The sequence below is a fragment of the Pelophylax lessonae genome (genome assembly GCF_965119305.1).
Source record: "Pelophylax lessonae genome assembly, chromosome: 6".
In the NCBI taxonomy this organism is placed as follows: domain Eukaryota; kingdom Metazoa; phylum Chordata; class Amphibia; order Anura; family Ranidae; genus Pelophylax; species Pelophylax lessonae.
In genome coordinates, this window is record NC_138773.1 from 236,772,877 (window position 1) to 236,789,711 (window position 16,835).

Genomic DNA, 16,835 nt, shown 5'->3' on the forward strand with positions numbered 1-16,835 from the left:
TATTTGTACTATAGAAATGCTTAATGTTCATTGTTGATGACCATCTTTGTCGTGTGTAACATTATGTATCTTTTAGAGATGTCTTACAATAAACTTATGTGATTTTACCTATTCTTGCATGTCTCGTTAAAGTCCCCTGGGCCCTCAATTTCTTTTGTTTCTATGCAACGGGATTTCTATTTTACCTAAATACAAATACTATTTCCTGATTTCCTAGATCCTAGATCTGTTGATTTCCTGATTTCCTTGATCTGTTGATTAAGAAATGTATTTATTTATTCATTACAGGTATTTATATAGCGCCAACAATTTACGCAGCGCTTTAAATACACTATATTACCAAAAGTATTGGGGCGCCTGCCTTTACATGCACATGAACTTTAATGGCATCCCAGTCTTAGTCCGTAGGGTTCAATATTGAGTTGGCCTACCCTTTGCAGCTTTAACAGCTTCAACTCTTCTGAAAAGGCTGCTTACAGGAGACTGCGTACCAGGCCTTCTCGTCCACATTAGTGCCTGACCTAACGAATGCGCTTCTGGAAGAATGGTCGAACGTTACCATAGGCACACTCCTAAACCTTGTGGACAGCCTTCCTAGAAGACTTGAAGGTGTTATAGCTGCAAAGGGTGGGTCAACTCAATATTGAACCCTATGGACTAAGACTGGGATGCCATAAAATTCATGTGTGTAAAGGCAGGCGCCCCTATGCTTTTGGTAATTGAGTGTATATATTGTACAATGACATTAGTCCCTGCCATCAAGGAGCTTACAATCTAGGTCCCTAACGCACATTAATATATACACTTGTGGTGAGTTGCAGCTTGATCATAACATGTCAGGGGATATGGCTGTTCAGATATCTGTCCCCTGCCTTTGAAGAGCTTGAACAGCTGTTAGGCAGCAGGCATGCACAATATCTGCAATGTATTTCTCCCAGACTATTTATTAACCAATATATTAGGGCAATATATCAAGGCCCGGGATAATTATTTGGAGCATTTATTTTCTATGACCCTTAGCTCCATCTTATGAAATTGGGTGACGTCACGACTCTCTGTAATTCAGCCCTGTTGTTGGCTCACACATCTCTCTCAGAGAAACTAAAGATTTTCAGTTACATGATCACTGTATGTAGAATATACAGTATAAGAGCAGTGTGGAGCCAACATTTTAAGTGTGGGTTATTTCGGCCTTTCTTTTCACTTTAATACAGCTAATACATATCCTAAAATTCTGGTGCATACAAACACTAACCAGTAGTTGTCCATCTGTTGTCTGTTGTCTAGACAAGCTGACACCCATCCATTGATCGTCCTGCTCCACTTTACATGATATTCCACACTTTGCCCCATTTTGCTCACCTGAGAGGGAAGAAATCGGTTAAATAAATGCCTATAAAATACACCATTTGTTATTTCCTGAAATTAAAAAAAAAAAATTTCTTTTGTCATAGTTTTAAATCATAGAGGGTCTATTTATTAATCTTTTCAAGTAAGATGCATATAACTTGCATCCAAGATTCACACATTTTTTAGTTAAAATTCCTGAGTGAAAAGTATATACATTTTGGGTAAAAAAAAGTGAATAAATAGACTTTATTGTGTATTTTACATAGAAGATACAAAGACAGAGCCTTTGTCATAGCTTCACCTCACTCTGGTACAGTGGTTGCATCAAACAGGTGACCATTAAAACTAAGTGGGAAAACTTCACGAGCGTTTCCTGCCTGATGCTACCAATATACCTGGGTGTAAAGCCTAGTACACACAATAAGATTATCGGACGAATGATGGTCCATTTTTTTGGGGATGCTAGTCCCCATATCGAAAACGAATAGGTTACTAAAGTACGAAAATTCTCATACGCCAGAATAAAAATTCAGAAGTGATGTAATATATTTTTATTGAATTTTCGGATGAAAATCATACAATCTGGTATTGTGCGAGAAAAAATGTTGTTTGTCCCTTTGGAAAATTTCGGACGAAAGCTGTGTACTAACAATCAGATTATCGTACGATCGCTTTGAAACTTGTATTTTTTGGACGATATTCTGATCGTGTGAATGGGGATTTAGAGACCTCAGTCACAAGGGATTTATTCTGTATGCTGCTCACCAGAAAAGGGTCCATCCGACTAATTTATCTAGGAGTTGTTTTAGGAAGATGTCTTGCTTAAAGTGGAAGTAAGCTCTCCTATCATTTTCATCTAAGGAAATTGCCATCTTAAGCGGAGTTCCACCCAAAAGTGGAACTTCCGGTCATTTGCTTTCTCCCCCCCTCTGGTGCCACATTTGGCACCTTTCAGGGGGGAGGGGGGAAGGGGTACCTGTTTTTTGACCGGTACCCGTTCCCCACTTCCAGGAGACGGTGCATCGGCGCTGTCCCTCGGAAGTTTGGCTCCCTACTCCTTCCCCCGCCGCCGAGCCAATCCGAATGCGTAGTGCACTTCGAGCATTAGGGACCCGCCGTGAAGCTGAAAAGCTTCACTGCTGGGTTCCCTCACCGGCAATGGCGGCGGCAGCACCCGACAGCCGATGGAAGCATCGGCTGCGGTGCTGACATCGCTGGACTCCAGGACAGGTAAGTGTCCTAATATTAGAAGTCAGCAGCTACAGTATGTGTAGCTGCTGACTTTTAAATTTTGGAGGGGGAGGCTGGAGGCTTGAACACCGCTTTAGCCTCTGTTCAATCTTCAACTGCGATGATGCTGCACATGTGATCAGTTATGACACCAGCCATTGGATGGTTTGACAGTTTGCTTGAGAGCACAGCCAATGTGACAGTTACATTCCTGGCACAATTGTTTTTTGAAACTGTTAAATCGATTGGTTTACTTTGGTTTAAAATACATGTAATAATGTAAATAGCATGTATGAAACAATTGCCTTCTTTTTTAAAAAATAAGATCTCCTGCAGACTCTTTGCAATAGTTCCCTGACAACACGCATACACCCCATTTATCTGGGTGGGTTTCAAAAAGACTTTTGGAATTTTTATAACATGTTAAAGTTCATAGGAGGTTTTAGTGATTGGGTTTACAAATACTTTAAGCCCTTGCTGCCCTCTAAGTGGGTGTTAAAGCCGGGAGGCAGAGGTGGTTTCATGATCACATGATCATTTGATTTGGGAGTCACAGCAGTCACATGATCAGGAGCATGTCCCACTGGCTTCTGATCACATACAGAGACTGATAGCTGTTGGTGACCATTTGGTCAGTGTTCTGGGAACACAATCTCAGCACAGAGCCTCATTGACTCATACAGTAAGTGCAAAAGTTGGGCGTGAAAGTCGACATGCCCTGCCACAGCATATATGTGTTACACTTGGAGGAAGATAGTAAGGTAGATGCCAGGAATGTCCAGTGACACAGTGTGAATAATACTTAAATGTAATGTATTATATTTACTGAGGACCACACCGGTTTCAATTGCTGAAAAGGGATATAGAAATGTGTTAATCTATATTAATGTAAAGATTTTTCCTCCTTCCTTCCTTATAATGCCACTTACAGTATCTCACAAAAGTGAGTACACCCCTCAAATTTTTGAAAATATTTTATTTTATCTTCTCATGTGACAACACTGAAGAAATGACACTTTGCTCCAATGTAAAGTAGTGAGTGTACAGCTTGTAAAACAGTGTAAATTTGCTGTCCCCTCAAAATAACTCAACACGCAGCCATTAATGTCTAAACCACTGGCAACAAAAGTGATTAAACCCCTAAGTGAACATGTCCAAATTGGACCCAACTAGCCATTTTCTCTCCCCAGTGTCCTGTGCCTCGCTAATGTTACAAGGTTCCAGGTGTGAATGGGGAGCAGGTGTGTTAAGTTTGGTGTTATCGCTCTCACTCTCTCATACTGGTCACTGAAAGTTCAACATGGCACCTCATAGCAAAGAACTCTCTGAAGATCTGAAAAAAAGAACTGTTGCTCTACATAAACATGGCCTAGGCTATAAGAAGATTGCGAGGACCCTGAAACTGAGCTGCAGCATGGTGGCCAAGACCATACAGCGGTTTAACAGGACAGGTTCCACTCAGAATAGGCCTCGCCATGGTCAACCAAAGAATTTGAGTGCATGTGCTCAGTGCCATATCCAGAGGTTGTCTTTGGAAAATAGACGTATGAGTGCTGCCAGCATTGCTGCAGAGGTTGAAGGGGTCGGGGTCAGCCTATCAGTGCTCAGACCATACGCCACACACTGCATCAAATTGGTCTGCATGGCTGTCGTCCCAGAAGGAAGCCTCTTCTAAACATGATGCACAAGAAAGCCCGCAAACAATTTGCTGAAGACAAGCAGACTAAGGACATGGATTACTGGAACTATGTACTGTGGTCTGATGAGATCAAGATAAACTTATTTGGTTTAGATGGTGTCAAGCGTGTGTGTCAGCAACTAGGCGAGGAGTACAAAGACAAGTTTGTCTTGCCTACAGTCAAGCATTGTGGTGGGAGTGTCATGGTCTGGGGCTGCATGAGTGCTGCCGACATTGGGGAACTACAGTTCATTGAAGGAACCATGAATGCCAACATGTACTGTGATATACTGAAGCAGAACATGATCCCCTTCTTTCAGGGACTGGGCCGCAGGGCAGTATTCCAACGTGATAATCACTCCAAACACACCTCCAAGACAACCACTGCCTTGCTGCTGAGGGTAAAGGTGATGGACTGGCCAAGCATGTCTCCAGACCTAAACCCTATTGAGCATCTGTGGCGCATCCTCAAATGAAAGGTGGAGGAGTGCAAGGTCTCTAACATCCACCAGCTCCATGATGTTGTTATGGAGGAATGGAAGAGGACTCCAGTGGCAACCTGTGAAGCTCTGGTGAACTCCATGCCCAAGAGGGTTAAGGCAGTGCGGGAACATAAAATGGTGGCCACACAAAATATTGACACTTTGGGCCCAATTTGGACTTTTCACTTAGGGGTGTACTCACTTTTGTTGCCAGCGGTTTAGACAATGATGGCTGTGTGTTGAATTATTTTGAGGGGACAGCAAATGTACACTGTTATACAAGCTGTACACTCACTACATTGTAGCAAAGTGTCATTTCTTCAGTGTTGTCACATGAAAAAACAATAAAATATTTACAAAATGTTAAGGGGTGTACTCACTTTTGTGAGATACTGTATCTCCTCTACCTGTAAATTCCATAGCACAATTCACCTTCTTCAACCATCTTCATAGCGTCGCTTAGCTCTTCTGCCTCCCCTCTACATAGTGCTATTCTTCTCCTTCTTCGTAGTGCAATTCCTTTCCTCCTCCTTCCATAGTGGTAGTTATTGGCTCATGCTCAACTCCAAAATAGTAGTGCTCATCTACTCCACCTCCCCTCTACCAGGCTGAACCTACTCTCCTCCACCTCCCCCCTCGGCAGTGTCACTCCTCTCCTTTACCTGCCCTATCCATATGGTCAGTCCTCTCCTTTGCCTCCACTCTCCTAAGTGTTCCTCCTCTTCTCGACCTTAATTCTCCATAGTGTTGTTACTGTTCTCCATCTCATCCCTCCATAGTATTGTTGCTCTCCCCCACCTTCCTTCTGTTTCTAATACCATGCCTTGTACATAATTGATCATGGTTGCGCTGATAATTTGGCAATATTTTTTTTATGGGGCTAGGTTTAATTGTAAAATTACATTTCTTTTACTAATGTAACATTGATAATGTAATGTGCCAATATTACAATTTATTTTATCCTTCAGCATAACCCCCATTTGTAAGGTACAAAATACTCCCCTCCTTACCATCTTTCAGTGAACTCTTTCAAAAAGTTTGTTCAGCTGTTAGGAGATTTAAAGAAAGGAAGAAATACAAAAAGGAATACAGTAGAGTATTCTGCACTGAAGTGGATGACGTGGGGCGTGTCGGAAAGTCAGCAGTAGTCCAGCCAAGAGGGCCCCGGTTAGATTTTTGCCCAGGGTCCCAATTTATCTAAGACCAACCCTGAGTATGACCTCAGATGACCACTTAAAAACATATTTTTAACTTGTTGATTTGTGAATGAGTGGGTTTTTGATATTACAATGCAAAATACAATTTTAAGACAATCAAAAGCAGCCGATAGCACTTCACGTCCAAAATGTGCAAAAGTAAAAACACTGCTCAGCGGTTAGATTTATTGCACATTTATTCCACATGCTTCACTGCAATTATAAACAGACTTGAAAGCGACCACAAATCATATTTGGCTACACTTAAGATGAATTTTCATTTATGGAATCCCACAAATGACATGGAGGAACTGATTATAATGGTTTATTTCATTCTATAAAGTTATTCCCTACAGAGCAGCGGAAATTGAGCCCTGTGTAATAGAAACAGGAATTCTTCATGAAGGGTTTATTGCTAATACATTTCAGAATGGCTTTACTTTACTAAGAAAAGGCGATTTAACATTTTTTAATTTTTTTTATAGTGAGCCTCTGGCAAGATTTTGGACAGTGTAAAATGTCACCTACACATGGCTAGGGACTCCAGGGTTTGTGTCTAATATGGGGAAATCTCAATAAGTCTTGTCCTGATCCTGGAGTCCCGGAGGCTTTGTAAGAGGATCCAGGTATGGCGTCCGATATGGAGATATTAAACTTATGTTTTCTTAAAATCCTAATAAATTCTGACCTGGTCCTGGAGCCTGGAGGCTTTGTAAAGTCTCCACTACTAGGTCCACATCTTACCTGGAAGTCAGACCTCATTATTAGTCTTAGCTGTACACAGAGCTTTAAAAATGAGTGCTGAGTGATGCTCAGGGCTCTCTCTCTCTCACCTTGCCTGCTGTTGGGTAAAAAGGCTGACTTCTGACAGAACACTAAAAAGATACAAGAGCTGCCTGTTTGCTTTGGGCAACTCATTAGGGGAAACCTCTTTTTTAGGACATAGGTTAGTGGCGCAGAAGAGCAAATGTTTTGTTTGTTTTCTACTCTGGATTTGCTGTACAAAGGCCACCCCCCCCCCCATTTATGTTTAACCACTTCAGCTCTGGAAGATTCCCCCCCCCCTCATGACCAGGCCATTTTTTGTGATACGACAATTGTGCGGTCATGCAATGCTGTACCCAAATAAAATGTTTGTCCTTTTTATTTCCCACAAATAGAGCTTTATTTTGGTGGTATTTGATCACCTCTGCGGTTTTTATTGTTTTAGTTTTTTGGGCTATAAACAACAAAAGACTGACAATTTTGAAAAAAAATATATATATATATATTTTTTACTTTCTGCTATAAAACATACCCTATAAAAAATGTAAAAAATCACATTTATTCATCAATTTAGGTCAATATGTATTCTGCTACATATTTTTGGTAAAAAACCCAAATAAAAAATGTAAAAAATCACATTTATTCATCAATTTAGGTCAATATGTATTCTGCTACATATTTTTGGTAAAAAAATCCCAATAAGCGTATATTGATTGGTTTGCGCAAAGGTTATACCATCTACAAATTATGGTACATTTTCATTTTTTTATACTAGTAATGACGGCGATCAGCAACTCATAGCGGGACTGCGATATTGCGGCGGACAAATCTGACACCTAACTGACACTTTTTGGGAACCAGTGACACTAATACAGTGATCAGTGCTAAAAAAAATATGCACTGTCGCTGTACTAATGACACTGGTAGGGAAGGGGTTAACATCAGGGGCGATCAAAGGGTTAAATGTGTTCCTAAGGAGAGATTACTAACTGTGGGGGAGGTGCTTTGACTGGGGGAAGGTAAAAATACGTGTTCCTGCTTTCCAGAAACACAGGATCAGTACATTCCCCTCTCAAAGAACGGCAGTCTGCCTTAATTACAAAGGCAGACCGCCATTCTGCCTGTCTCCTGAACGATCGGCGGGTCCTGGCAGACATCGTGCCCCAGATCCAGAAGTGTCAGATCACATACTAGGTACGTGATCTGGCACAGAGTGGCCACCCTACCGCAGTATATGTGTGCGTGGGGCGGTCCGCAAGCGGTTATTGGACCATTGGATAAATGTACAACATACAGGACAAGCCTGCTTGAACTCTTCCTGGATGTCCTTGCCTTGCCTCATGCATTGTTGTATTGTCTATAGCACCTCAGCCTTTTCCCCTTACAATACATAAAAATATATACACACCCTACACATATATTATGAGATAGATAGACAGACAGACAGATATTGTAAATATACATATTACTATGCATATTTTTTAGCCAGGTGTGAAAACATTATGTACGGTAAATTAAACACTTTAGGACCGGAGGACTTTCCTGCTTTACGTCCAGGCCACTTTTTGCAACTTGGCACTGTGCGAATTTAACTGACAATTGCGCGGTCATGCGACACCGTACCCAAACTAAATTTACGTCCTTTTTTCCCACAAACAGAGCTTTATTTTGGTGGTATTTGATCACCTCTGCGCTTTTCATTTTTTGCGATATTAATAAAAAAAAGCGACAATTTTGAAAAAATAACAATATTTTTCTACTTTGACAGTTAAAAAATATCCAATATATAAAATTTTTGTCATATATTTAGGCTTAAATGTATTCAGCTACATGTCTTTGACAAAAAAATTCTCAATGAGCGTATTTAGGGTAAAATCTTCCGCTTTAAGATTGGAAAATTTTACCCCATTCCTGACCAGGCCATATTTTGCGATTCGGCACTGCGTTACTTTAACGGACAATTGCGCGGTCGTGCGATGCTGTACCCAAATTAGATTTATGTCCTTTTTTTCCCCACAAATAGATCTTTCTTTTGGTGGTATTTGATCACCTGTGCGATTTTTACTTTTTGCGCTATAAACAAAAAATGAGCGACAATTTTGAAAAAATAACAATATTTTTCAAAATTTTTTTATATGAAATCCCCCCCCCCCAAAAAAAAAATGTAAAAATCCAAATTTTTAAACATTTTAGGCCAATTTGTTTTCTGCTACATATTTTTGGTAAAAAAAATCGCAATAAGAGTATTTTGTTTGGTTTGCGCAAAAGTTATCGCAGCTACTAACTACTGGAAATTTATGTCATTTTTATTGTTTTTTTTTAACTAGTAATGGGACTGCGACATTGCGGTGGACATATCGAACCCCTAACTGACATTTTTGACACTTTTGGGGGTACCAGTGACATTACTACAGTAATCAGTGCTATAAATATGCACTGTTACTGTAATAATGACACTGGCAGGGAAGGGGTTAACTTTATTGGTGATCAAGGGGTTAATGTATGCCTGGTGCTTACTGACGTGTGTGGGGGGAGGGGACTGTGTGACACAGGCACAGATCGCAGGTTCAGCTGAATATTCGCTATTGTCACACGGATTCTCCTCCTGGCCAATCAGGAAACGGGTCCTGAGACCCGTTTCCTAATTGGCCGAAAGGAGACGCCATGCTATTGGCTAAGGAGGAGGAAGAGGAGGAGGGAGGAGACACAGGGGAAGCCTGACCCACGGAGTAGACTGATGGGGAAGCTGTCTGCCGCTGCTGCCTGCCCTCCACATGTCAGTCCAGGGTGAGTGAGCCCGCGGGGGGGGGGGGGGGGGGTATGGTGTGCGGGCTGGAGCTTGTGTGGTCCCATGGAGCACCAGCCGCCACTGTATATATGTATATATATATATATATTTGAAAGCATCCTTGCTTTTCAGCAATTCTCCACACCTGCCTACATTACCTTTAGCACAATACTGTATGTATGTATATATAAATATATACGCACACAAATATATACACACACGTATACACACATGCAGCTAGAGGGTGGCAGGATTCATCATCATGACTTTATTGCCATATTGGGTCAAATAGTGTGCCCATCCCTGCCGTTTCTCAGGCAGATAACCATGTGAAAATGTTGACTCATACAGTAGTGCACCTGAAGAGGTGTGAAACAAGGTCTCTAAGAAACCAAATAATCCACATACAAACCTTACAATGCAACAAAGCAGTATCAGCAAAAACCTCAGCAGTGTAAGCACAAATTGTCACCATGGAGGATCCTTTCATAAAGTAGACAATATTACTCAAAAGAAAAGGCACAAGTCGTGATCATTATTCAGTGCCCCACGGGTATACTGAACCCAAATGAGGAATTCAGGAAACCTCTTTTCTCATGTTTGTGATGAATATTCATACATTTCAAATTTGAGTTGCTATTTCCAGTATATAATTTATATTTTTATTTATATAATGATATTATAATTAATTATATATATTTATATAATTTATATAAAATACCATCAAATTACACAGTGCCTTACATATATATATTCACATCAGTCCCTACCCTCAAGGAGCTTACAATCTCAGGACCCTAACTCACATCCATACATACACATACTAGGGCCAATTTAAACAGGAGCCATTTAACCTACCAGCATGTCTTTGCAGTGTGGGTGAAAACCAGAAGAAACTCACGCAGGCACATGAAGAACATGCCAACCCAAAAAGTCAGAATGAGGGGTCGGGTAAGCAAAGCAGCCTCTCCTTGTGACCACTAGACTTAAAGAACATTTAAAGCTTGCAGTGCAGGGACAACCTGCTGCCAAGGTATTATTTTTTGTTCTGTCCAAAGTTGGGCCTTAAAGATAAATGACTTGCAAATAAAAATGTAATTGTCTGTCCGGTAGAATAGGACCTAACCCTGCTTTCACAGCACAGCATGCATGACTATAAATATCAATTATGAATATTTCCTTATAACAGATTTAATGTATTTAAAAATAGAGATGACATTTAGCAATCTGCAAACGGTAGAATAGATATCACAGATCACGACTATCTCTTTTCTTTCCATTGGTAGCAAAATATCAGCACACAGAGTGAAAATATAAAAATCTATTCTTAGATGGCTGATAGCAAACATTTAAAATGCTTTACACTTACATTTATATTCTTTTTTTTATATATAGCAACTGAAGCAAAGAAAGCTAAAGAAGAACAAAGCTAAAATGACTTATTTCTACGAGTGTTCTGCATTAGTATTGAAGCAATAGCGTAAAAAGATAGCCAGGACACTAGCATTTTTAGAAAAGGATGTCAGTATTGGCAGCCAACATCATTTTTAGACAGGTTGCCTTTAAAATTTCACTAGTGCCATCTCCAAAAGGCGAACAATGCTGAAGGCCACTTCATCTCATAGCTGGCCTTCAGTTCAAGAAACACATAGCTGAAAAAAAGTTAAGGCTGAATTCTTGGCAGGTAAAAAAAAAAATTAAAAGTGGGTGTCCCACTTAACCATATATTCGTGATTTAAATCTCATTTAGTCTAGGTGGGTGTAATTCTCTTATTCCTGGTGCTGTTCCTCATTCCCGCTAAAGCCCTGGAATTTTAGTGGGTCCTTGACATCATCACGTATAATGCAGGACAAGCAGTTACCACTAAATCAGCATTGTACCTAAAGACATAAGTAAGGGGGGCCGCAACACAACCAGAGAAAAGGAGGGGTCAATGACGTCACTGGGATCAACGTGACATCATTGACCAAATATGGTCATATATTGTATATCTATTGTCAATGGTGTCAAACAGGAAACCTTCACCCTTGGCTCACATTGCAGCTACGGGTACCAACAGATGTTATTCGGTGGGAGTCAAGCAATGGGCTTGGATGTGTCGGCCGGCAGCAGGGTTTTTCTTTCGATGACCACTGGGTATCGGTGTGGATCTGCATGTCTGGACAATCTTATTGATGGTGGATTTATATATTTTTTTTTACTTTCAATGTTTTTTTAAGTTTTATATTTAGTACAGATAGAGAAATAATGATGCCTGCATGCAAAAACAGCGATCTGAGACATTATAACATCAGTCAGTAACATCAGTCAGTTTTTTTTTTTCAGTAGATCAGCTGAATTAGATGATTCTATCACTAGAATTCAGGCATAACGGTAACCAAAGGGATAAGATCTAAGAGAAAAAACGATGACAGAAAACCAAATAGAAAGACAAAAAGAGGAAGAGGAAAGGAAAACAGAGCAAAGAAACCAAGTCTCTCGCAATCCCTTGTGTTTCTAAATCTACAACAGTAAAATCAATGTGTATATTCAGTAAAGCATGCTTGTTATACTTACTGTGTAACCTAAGGGGTTAATCCTCTGCATTGTGTAAAAAGGCTATTTGATCCTGTCTTCTTTAAACCTCCCCTTCTTTTACTGTCCCCAATCCATCTGCTGATAGAACAGAGCCTTAGAGGCACTCTGCACATGCTCAGTTTGCTGTGTATTGCTAGAATCTTTTTTTGGGTGGGTACATGTGATCAGCAAAGGGCCAATCAAAACAGTCCAGACAGAAGGTCAGGGGTCCTGCAGCCTCATAGGACAGTCAAGGGAGAATTAAAACTTCTCTTACAAGCTTTAACCAGTGCTCGGCAGGACACTGATAGAAGTCACAAGACTGCTATATACTGCTGATGAGAAAAAGTATTTAGCAGTTTATATTTACTAAAATAATTGCACTTCCATGTTCTGTGTACTGTGGGAGACCAGATATAGGGAATAAAGGGTCCTGGGTTTAGTAACACTTTAAAGAAAGAAGCCCAGACGTTATTACAAAAAGTAATATTAAAAGAAGTGTAGAAAATGTAATGCAGGGATTCCAAACCCTCTCATGATATGTTTGTTTGTTTTGTTTTTGTTTTTTTTTATTGAAGAAAATCTGTGTGTGTGTTTATTTACTATTGAATTTTTTATTTTTGTGAAGGAGTAGGGATACCATGTACTCATTACTGATTCAGGTAGGGAGAATTGAGTATATGGGAGCCCCCTTTATTTTAAAGGGGCTTCCAGATTCTAATGACCCCCACCCAACCCCTAGACTCCACAACCAATGGGCCAGTGCGCACCAACATGGGCACAAGGTGCATTGCCCAGAGGGGTCTTCCCTGTTCTTCCTCAGGAGGAAGGTTAGTACACACTGGCCCCACTTTTCCTGGCCTGCCAGGCTGCATACTCAGCTAAGGTTCTGGTAGGGATATCACCTTTTTTTTTTTACTTGTCATTTTGCATGGGGTTGTTCCTTAAATTCTCTCTGGAATTTGGGGGGACCCTACACTTATTTTTCCTTTAATTGTGGATTACCCATTAAAATCGTTCCAGACCTCAAGTGCCTGGTATAAAATTTGGAACCATTTTTTTTTTACACTATCCCTTTGCATTCTTAGCTGAATGTGTAGCACAAGGTTGGCTGTTAGGACGCCCCAGAGGGTGCCAGCTCCCAAAAACCAGGAGCCCCAATACCATGACTAAATTTTTCACTTCCCACTCCAGCTGACCTATTCCTTCGGCTCACACAAGAATGTCTATAGACTGTGTACACAATGCAGTGGTGTCATATTATTTTTCCTCCTGGTCGAATGTTCTTGTCCTATATTATTAGGCTATTTTCTCTATTGGTGGAACCTTCTTTAATTATTATGATTAATTGTTCATGGCTTATGGCTATTTTCTCTTAGGCCTCAAGCACACTGGACTACTGATCGACCGATATCGGTATTTCATTGCCGATACCGATATTTTGGCCATCGCATATCGGTATCAGCCGATATTTTGTACAACCTATGTCAGGGTCCGAGACTAGTCTTCTTCTGCTCCAACCATTAGATGGTGATGCTCATGTAAGGGTAAAATGATGTCACATAGCATAATTCCGTTTACAAATGTTATTGAATATGCCACTCACATATGTACAAATTAATTAAAGATATAAGCAATTCCACATTAGCAGATCTGCTGGCAGATTGGTATCTCTCACCCACTTGCCGTAAGTGATACCCGGGTGATACCTCTCCATTGGGAATCCATTCAATACTGCTCCGTCTCTCACCCGCTCCATCTCCCACCCACCCGATACCGATCCGTCTCTCACCCACTTGCCGTAAGTGACACCCAGGTGATAAGGCTTCATCAGGCATACAATCTCAAAGGTCACGTGCGTGGTCACGCCCGGCGTGACCTCCGAGATCGTCATCGTATGCCGGATGGAGTGGTATCACCCGGGTGTCACTCACGGCAAGTGGGTGAGAGATGGATCGGTATCGAGTGGGTGAGAGACAGAGCAGTATTGAATGGTTCCCGAACGGAGAAGTATCATCCGGGTATCACTTACGGCAAGTGGGTGAGAGATACCGATCTGCCAGAAGATCTGCTAATGTGGAATTGCTTATATCTTTAATTTGTACATATGTGAGTGGCATATTCAATAACATTTGTAAACGAAATTATGCTATGTGACATCATTTTACCCTTACATGAGCAATATTTGGAATATCGGCAATATCGGCCAGTTCCGGGGCTGATACAGATATATCGGCAAAAGTCAGTATCAGCCCTCGATATATATCGGCCTTGCCAATAATTGGTCGATCCCTACACTGGACTTTATCAAAACGCCAATAGAAAGCTGTAGCTGTAGAAGGAGATTTTCAGCTTTTTTACAGTAGAGTTTTTTCAGTGTTTTTTTTAGCTTTTTTTTAGCAAAACTTTACTCCCACAAAAGCTTATGGCTCAAAAATGTAGATAAGCACTAAATAGCCACGTTTATCTGAGTTTTTCAATGTTTTTAGGCTTTTAATAGAGTTAGAGCGTTTTACAGCTGGAAAACGCCTCCTAAAACCCACTAGTTCTGTTTTTTTTTTTCCAACCAGAAAACGCCCCTGCCAAAAACTGCTGATAACAGCCTATGTGTGCATGGACACATAGGATAACATGATGGGGAGTTTACTGGCTGTAGGAAAAAAAAGTCTGACGCCAAAAACAACAGATGTGAAAATGTCCAGTATGCGTGAGGCCTTATAGGATCAAATGTTAGTGAATGTTACAGGAGAGAAGAAATAAATAAAAAATGTCATTACACACATAATACAAACATTATGGTTATTATTCATTACTTTTACGTGAATGGTGAGACATTCCCTAAGCAAATTTTTTGTAGACAAACTAAGGTCATCCCTTTAAAAGCTGCCGGGAAGAAGTGCCAGCTTCAGCATTACATTCCAACATTTTACGATCCTAAAATAAAGCCTTTTAAATAATCTTCCAATTTCTGCTTCTGGTTAGTATTTCCATGTTCTGTGCACATTTCTGAGCCAGTTTCAGTTAGAAATGTAGGTACCCAGCTTTTTTGAAAACATGACTATTTGTTGCCATAGAGACATTAATAGTGGTGAGCTGGTGGCTTGGGGTTTTCATTTGTGGCCTCGGTTTACAGTCATTCTTGAAGGAGTAAGCTGAACAAAATTCTGAGTAGAGATAGAAAATCGGTTTCTTACTGCTGAAATCTGCTTTTAATATTTTATTATTTATTTAACATGTATTCCACTAAATCAACATTCTTATATAAGTGCCGGTTCACACTCTTGCGAGTGCGGCGATCGCATGTAATATCGGAGCGCACTGCTCCTTCATTAAATGCGATCGGCTGTGCAGTGCGAATTCAGCCATACACTTTGTATGGCTAAATTCGCACTGCACCCGTACAAAAGTCGCACATGACCCTTTTTTTCAGCCGCATCAGGATCAGATGGCACAGTGGTTCACACTTGTGCGATCCGATCCTGTGCGAATTGTAAAGATCGCACTGCGATATGCGATCAAACTGGGGGTGTCGTTAACATTTTATTGACACCCCCAGCGTATCGCATATGGCAGTGTGAACTGCCAGCGGTGCGTGTGCGATGCAGGAACAGGCTGCGAATTCGCAGCCTTCCCACATTGCATAAGTGTGACCCGGCACTTAAACCTGTTCTGAAGAATCATTGTAGCTAAAATGTAGCTGCTATTTCTGATCCCCATTTCTGAATATGCCATGCTGAGCCATAGATCTGAAACTTTAGTTGGTCTTCATTTGTTGTGTGCTTGCCCCAGGTCAGTGACTAAAGCCACGGATAGTCAGCCAACTGGCATTTCAGGAGGATGTCAGCAATGGTGGCCTAAATATTTTTCTTAGCACAGGTTTCCTCTTTTGAACTTTTTGAACATATTTTCAATCAAGGCACCCTCCAAAATTATGAATAGTCTTGAGGCGCCCCATTTTAAAATGTAAAAACTATTGATAGTTTTACGTAGGGCTGGATTCACACTTGATTCACATGTGGCTCACGGTGTGTTCTCCGTTTCAGGGATGAATCAGGTCCGAATTTTTGCTTGAATTTGGACCTGAAACTGAGCCAAGGACGCACAGTACCCTGTGCAATTCGCTCCGCAGCCCCCTCCATAGATGTGTGAATGGGCTCCATTGAGAGCCGGTCACAATCTCCTGTCATGCGAATTGGATACAGAGAAACCCACATCCAATTCGCAAAAGTGTGAACCCAACATCAACCAAGTAGGACACACAACATTAAAAGCGATTTATTCTTAGTAAGCAAATACACTTTTGCCAACTGGTACTGGCTAATATTCCAATGTTTCTCTTCTCCTTCAGTTTTTCTCCATCACTTAGCTAATGAGACCCCAACACTGATGGAGAGAGGCAAGGAAGGGCCAAACAAGGATGTTATGCAGGCATCTGACACCCTCCTTATCAACTGATGATGTCATTGGCTGTTAGGAGGTTGGCAGCTAGAAGGATGTAATGGTGTACAATGAAAACCTGTGGCTTTGTGCAACTAAAAGGCAGGTTTCATCCACCCACCAGCTTGTATACTATTTTGGGGCAACTTTTAGGCATTTTGCCAAGGCACTCCCGAAGAAACCTCAAGGCACCCTGGTTAAAAGGTCTGCTCTAAAGAATTAGATCTGTTCTATATAGCTGTCAACATGATTCTTTGGGGGAAAAAGCCAACAAAAGGACAAATGGCTTTTAAATAATTGTATATTTAACTATATTTATACCTTAGAGAAAGTGGGCTTAAACAATATAATT

The 16,835-nt window shown here is 40.8% G+C and overlaps 1 protein-coding gene across 1 annotated transcript in view; it reads right to left on the reverse strand.

Annotated features, from left to right (window-relative positions):
* ITGA4 (integrin subunit alpha 4) overlaps positions 1–16,835 on the reverse strand; it is a 222,208-nt gene that overhangs the window by 145,052 nt on the left and 60,321 nt on the right. Inside the window, exon 3 of the mRNA XM_082260232.1 lies at positions 1,256–1,362. Coding sequence (XP_082116358.1) covers positions 1,256–1,362 — 107 coding nt within the window. The remainder of the gene's footprint in view (positions 1–1,255; positions 1,363–16,835) is intronic.